Below are 6,591 nucleotides of genomic sequence, written 5' to 3' on the forward strand. Positions count from 1 at the left end.
GGGAATCAAACCCAGGACCTTCTTGCTGTGAGGCGACCGTGCTACCCACCAAGATTACACCTAGATAAAATTTAAAATGGCATATCCATCTACCAGCATGTGTTTGGGAGGAGGGAGAGAGCTGTGTGCTACCAGTGCTGTTAATGCTTACAATACGTGTAATGTAAATTGTATTTATTATTCAACAATGATAAATATGCTAACCAACTACAGCTGAGATCTGGGGATCCAGGGTTTGAATCTAAGCGTGCTATCGACCTATCAGGCATCTGAATAGACATGATTGGCCTAGCCATTGGTAGGTGCACTTGTCAGTGCTGGTCCCAAGCCCGAATAGAAAGAAAAGGGTTCCGTCCGCACCGCAGATCATATGAGGTGACCCCAAAAAATGGGACCAGTTGAAAAAAACTATTCCTGGTGACTCCTAGGGACTAAAGGCAAGAATCCCATGGTGATGTGCAGCACCCACTCCACCTGCTGCACTACCATGTCACCCGTTACATATAACACAGCAATAATAATAATAATAATAATACGTAATAATTCTCAGTTATGAGCAGCACAGTGGCTTATCTGGCAGAGTAGATGCCACATAGCATCGGGGTCTCGGGGGCAAAACCGTGCCAGTAGGTGAACTGACGACTCTAAATGAGCTTCAGATTGAATAACCAAACACAATTTGAGCAACTGAGGGTCAGTCGAAGTCCAACAGTGGCATCTTGGCAGTGACCTTCTGCTCTAAAGTAAGCGTTTTGCTCTGTATTAAATTAGAACCCTGTCTGGAGAGTTTCCCCGCTTTGCACTCGGTCCTGCCGTGTAGTGGTGGACCCACTGTGACCCTGATTAAGGTGAAGTGGTTAGTTAAATCATTGAAGGAGTCCTCAGAGCTCTACAAGAACGAGAACGAGCGACTCAGCGTCGAGACAGGACAGATTTTCCTGACGGGCACTCGTTAAGAGGTGAAGCATCTCTCGTAGCTTCAGGGACGTGCTTGTTATATCACAGCGGGACTTTTATCCCTCTCTAGTGGACGCTGAATACGGAATACCATGTCTGGTCTATAATCTACAAAAGCGTGCTTTACGATGCTCAGTCCACTCCTCTGCCCTACACTGATGTTTTCAACATAAAGGTTTAGCTCACGCTCACACCGATATTAAAGTGTACAGTCTGTTCTCCTGACCATCAGGTTGTTGGACACCCCGTTCCAAAACCATGTTCATAAATATGAAGCCACTTTAGGATTATTAACAGTCTCTACTCCCGTCTCAGGGAAGGTTTTTCCAAGGTTTATGAGTGTGTCTGTGGGAGTTTGTGTCCCTTACAAGTGCACCAGTCACAATAAACTTCATCAAACATAGACAATCAGCATCAGCGAGGAGGAACAGCGGTCTTATGTGGAAGTTCAAGGACAGGAATGGACGCCACTTTACAGTATTGTTTTTCAGTTCAGCAAAAAATCTGACTTAAAATTATGACTGAATAGAATTTGCAATGGAGGTTAAGGACTTTGCTCAAGGGCCTGGAAACCATCTGATTATTAGTCCAGGACCTTAACCATTGAGCTACCACTCCACTACCCTACATACACCGATCAGCCATAACATTAAAACCACCTTATTGTTTCTACACACGTCCATTTTATCAGCTCCACCTACCATATAGAAGCACTTTGTAGTCCTACAATTACTGACTGTAGTCCATCTGTTTCTCTGCATGCTTTGTTAGCTCCCTTTCACCCTGTTCTTCAATTGTCAGGACCCCCACAGGACCAGGTATTATTTAGGTGGTGCATCATTCTCAGCACTGCAGTGACACTGACATGGTGGTGGTGTGTTAGTGTGTGTTGTGCTGGTATGAGTGGATCAGACACAGCAGCGCTGCTGGAGTTTTTAAACACCTCACTGTCACTGCTGGACTGAGAATAGTCCACCAACCAAAAACATCCAGCTGACAGCGCCCCGTGGGCAGCGTCCTGTGACCACTGATGAAGGTCTAGAAGATGACCGACTCAAACAACAGCAATAGATGAGCGATCGTCTCTGACTTTACATCTACAAGGTGGACCGACTAGGTAGGAGCGTCTAATAGAGTGGACAGTGAGTGGACACGGTGTTTAAAAACTCCACTCATACCAGCACAACACACACTAACACACCACCATCATGTCATTCATTCATTTATTGGCCATTTTACATAATCTATCTATACATAATTAGCTTCATGGTGGAAGCTGGTAGTTAGAAGCCTTTTGTATTACAAGGCAATACATGAAGACGCTTAACTTGATGTAAGGAGCACAAAGCCTGGACCCCTGAGCAATCGTAAAAGTAATATGCATTTACATTTACAGCATTTAGAGGACGCTTTTGTCCAAATCGACTTACAGTACTGTGACAGTATACAATCTAAGCAATTGAGCAACCTGGCAGTGATGGGGCTTTAACCGGCAACCTTCTACTTACTAGTCCAGTACCTTAACCACTAAGCTAGTGTACAACTGCCCTTGCCGCAACACCTAGTAATATGGTCTGACGAATCACCTTTCACCTTTTTTATCACTGTACATCTGGACTGATTTATGTTTGGACGAACCCAAAGGATGTTTGATCCATGAGATCCATGATGCCATCCAACATCTGGTGGAAATCATCAGGTCCATGGTAGAATATCAGCCAACAGGTATGATGTTATTTTACAGGATTAGGTGCACCCTATGGTGCTGGTGTTATTCCCATAACCCTGAGTGGTAATGAGACAAACAAGTAACAATAATACAAGTATTTTAAACACCATGATAAACGCTGTGATAAAATCCGGCTGTTTTACGGTAGAAACCAAGTGTTAAATGTTCCGCTGTTGACATCTAGTGGTTGGAATAAAGAAAGACATGTACTGTTATTTATTGTTTTTTTTTTTCCATATCCTAATACTGACTGGGGTCGCGGTGGTTCCTGTATGATCACATGACAACACACATTCATTCGGTTACATACATAAGGAGCGATTTAAAGCAGCCGGTTCGTTTCTTCGTTTTTTTTTTTGTGTGAGAACCCATCATAAACCGAAGCACAATCTGTGAGAACATGCAAAACTCATCACAGACAGTAAACATTTAATACGATTTAATAAGCCAAACTTTCGTACTAGAGTATGACGCAATGAGCGGATGCGCATTTCATTGGCTCACTGTCAGAGGGGCGGGGCTTACCTCAGGTGCGCCTGGATTTGATTGTAATTAGTTTGGGGTTTGAGAGTTTGAAAGCAGGACGCAGAACTTTACGCCAAAAAACCTGATTTCTGAACCGATTTACGCACCGTTTCACACTGTAATGTAGCGTGTGGTCCAGAGTGCAGAGACTAAATCAAGCCTGTGTGACTGTGAGCAGTAGAAATGCGTAAACAGGTGCATGTGTATGGATTTGTAGGTAGATGAAGATGAGTGGAAAGAAGATCAGGACGGGATTAATGGTGGAGTTGAGGAAGGTCCCTGAGAGAGAGTTAATGGGGAGCATTTTGAGGAGGGAGAGCACCGAAGCTTCTCTGCCGGTTCATGTGAACATTGGGAAGCTGGTGAGGACTGAAGATGGACGGTACATGGACACTGAGGACACAGATCACGCTGCCAGGAGAAGACAGATCGCCAACGCTAAAGAACGACTCCGGGTCAGTCTGAGGTTCTGTATAGTATCACTTCAGAAAAAGTTTACACCCCCTCCTACTGGCATTTAACCCCTTATGTCCTGTTTGGGGTCCCTGAGACCCCAGAGCTCAAGTGTCATTTATTCCACTCATAATGTTGACAATATGTATAAAACAATACCAATACAAAACATCCCTCTGTTATTTATCTTGGATAAACTGTATTACCTAGGTCATGGTGTGCCGTGAAAGAAATAAGTGTGTGTTGTGCTGGTATGAGTGGATCAGGCACAGCAGCGCTGCTGGAGTTTTTAAATACCGTGTCCACTCACTGTCCACTCTATTACACACTCCTACCTGGTTGGTCCACCTTGTAGATGTAAAGTCAGAGACGATCGCTCATCTATTACTGCTGTTTGAGTCGGTCATCTTCTAGACCTTCATCAGTGGTCACAGGACGCTGCCCACGGGGCGCTGTCGGCTGGATATTTTTGGTTGGTGGACTATTCTCAGTCCAGCAGTGACAGTGAGGTGTTTAAAAACTCCAGCAGCACTGCTGTGTCTGATCCACTCATACCAGCACAACACACACTAACACACCACCACCATGTCAGTATCACTGCAGTGCTGAGAATGATCCACCACCTAAATAATACCTGCTCTGTGGGGGTCCTGTGGGGATCCTGACCATTGAAGAACAGCATAAAGGGGGGTTAACAAAGCATGTAGAGAAACAGATGGACTACAGTCAGTAATTGTAGAACTACAAAGTGCTTCTATATGGTAAGTGAAGCTGATAAAATGGACAGTGAGTGTAGAAACAAGGAGGTGGTTTTAATGTTATGGTACTACTACTTTTACTATGGTAAAATAAATGTATTAATTGTGTAATATTAGGTATATTTATGAGTTGGATCATTTTATCCTAACCAGTCTGTCAGTTTCCTGCTCTCATACCTGAAAGATCAGGTGTAATGGTGAGAATCAGCAGTTTGTGCTACACATCAGGAACACTCCTGCCTTATCTCTAACTATCTAACATCCCTTGGTTATTTCATCAGGTCCGGAGTCTGAACAGCATGTTCTCCTACCTGAGACGAATTGTACCTGTGATGCCCCGGGACCGCAAACCCAGCAAGGTGGACATGCTGAGGGCCGCGACCGAGTACATCCGCCTGCTGTCCTCTGTACTCAGAGATGATACGGCTAACGTAAGTAAACACAGTTCATTATCTTGTAGTGTTGGATTATGTTGGTGCAGAATTATTCAGGTCCAGTTCTGGAGGGCCAAAGTCCAGCACAGGTTGATGTGTTCCAAACCTGGTGTTTGACAGGCCGGTTGGATCAGGTATGTCAAATCCACACTTGGATGGTGCAGGGGTGTAACACTAGCCCACGGCTAAGATCTTGAGCTCTAGGGCTCGATTCTCAGCTCTGCTATCGACCGTGATTGGATTTGTCTGAGGGTTCTACAGACTTGACTCATCGTTTTTGCTTTTAAGCATCACAAATCGACAGATAAAACCTTATTAAAATACCCCAGAGACTGGATTGTGAGTAGAAAAGACTTATAATCTTGTCTGAAGGGAAGGATCACACTGACAAAGTGTGAATGTGATAACACAGGAAATAATAAACAACCTTATATACTCCCTTCGATTCCACCGTTAAGACAGATTTCTTAGCTGGAACACAGGAACTGGTCTAACTCAGCTAGAACTGGGTTTTGGACGTCATACAATACAACTGACGTACTCTCGTACACATCCAGTAACATTCTGTTGTAGCAGTATTCTTGTAATATTGGAATATGACTACTGGCACTAATGCTCTAAGCAAATCTACATTTTCTAAGTAGTAATTAATTCTGTATGAATACTTCTAGTGTAAAATAGCATTTTTCCTTCACCAAATATGCTTTTAGCAGAACAGTGGAGGCGCAGATATGCTCCTGGAGAACGTGAGCCCATATTCACTTCCCGACAGTGGATGCACCGACCTGTGGAGTGTGGATGACGTGAGTTTTTCAGTTCTGTCTCCCGTTTGAATCGGCCATTCTTTCACGCTCATTCTTCGATGCTTCTCTCTTATATTCTCTCTGACATTGAGGTGCTGGACTCGTTGTCTGGTCCGTCTCCGAGTGGAGGAAGTGCGAGCGCTCCAGTCGTTACCACAGCGGGTGTGGACGAGATTGATCTGAACTGCATGGCCGTGCAGTGTACGGTTCCACTTTACATCATCCAGGTCGGCTGTGATCACACTCTGGTAAGGATTTAGAGATCTTAACACGCCGAAAAGCTTCTCCATGTTCGATTTGATCAGACGCGGTGTTGGCAGCTGCCCTGTTATAGACATGCCGGCCTGTATTTGGAACAGAATTCCTTGTCCTATGTAACCAAACACCAGGTCCGGTGCAGTGCTTTTAAACGGGAAGGTGTTTATTCTTATCCAGAGCAAATACTCAAGAACAAAACAAACTTCATATATGCCCGAACTTTAACACACAGTGTACGCAGCAGGTGGCATACACTAGGTGCCGAATCGGCGACGCCTGTTTAACACAATCTCACCTAGTAAGAGGAGAAAAAGCTGCATTATGTGACACTTGTTAAGTATCTGTCTCCATCAGACATTCTTACTGACCTCCAAGTGATTACAAGACTATTTTCCCCAGACAATAAAATAAATCTTCAACAAAAGTTCTGCATTACTGAGACAAAATGAGCTTTAGATCAAGAGTCGGTTCCACTGGTGTGTGCAGACAACTAATCAAAGTGTGTTTAGCGTCTATAAGCTCAGTTGTTCAAGTATCAGCAGATAAGCAGGGGCATTACCCCCCATATCTCAAAATATTGGTAACTGTCAGAAATCAGCCTAACCGCTCTCTCTTCTGCAGGTTTACCAGACGAGATAAAGACATGATTGCACAAGGAGACCATCAAAATATGA

At 44.1% G+C, this 6,591-nt stretch overlaps 1 protein-coding gene across 1 annotated transcript; it reads left to right on the forward strand.

The window, feature by feature from the left end:
• The first annotated feature begins 3,468 nt into the window (after positions 1-3,468).
• figla (folliculogenesis specific bHLH transcription factor) lies at positions 3,469-6,591 on the forward strand. Its single transcript, XM_063018088.1, has 5 exons — positions 3,469-3,666; positions 4,704-4,853; positions 5,570-5,659; positions 5,752-5,907; positions 6,539-6,591. Exons 1-5 carry the CDS (start codon positions 3,469-3,471, stop codon positions 6,554-6,556), a joined length of 612 nt encoding a protein of 203 aa, XP_062874158.1. The 3' UTR covers positions 6,557-6,591.

The sequence above is a fragment of the Trichomycterus rosablanca genome, chromosome 21 (genome assembly GCF_030014385.1).
Source record: "Trichomycterus rosablanca isolate fTriRos1 chromosome 21, fTriRos1.hap1, whole genome shotgun sequence".
Lineage (NCBI taxonomy): Eukaryota > Metazoa > Chordata > Actinopteri > Siluriformes > Trichomycteridae > Trichomycterus > Trichomycterus rosablanca.

Bases quoted from the DNA above. Each gene is read 5' to 3' on its own strand.
- figla (XM_063018088.1), top strand. From the start codon at position 3,469: ATGGTGGAGTTGAGGAAGGTCCCTGAGAGAGAGTTAATGGGGAGCATT. The intron at 3,667-4,703 runs GTCAGTCTGAGG...TTATTTCATCAG, and splicing joins ACGCTAAAGAACGACTCCGG to GTCCGGAGTCTGAACAGCAT. The intron at 5,660-5,751 runs GTGAGTTTTTCA...TCTGACATTGAG, and splicing joins ACCTGTGGAGTGTGGATGAC to GTGCTGGACTCGTTGTCTGG.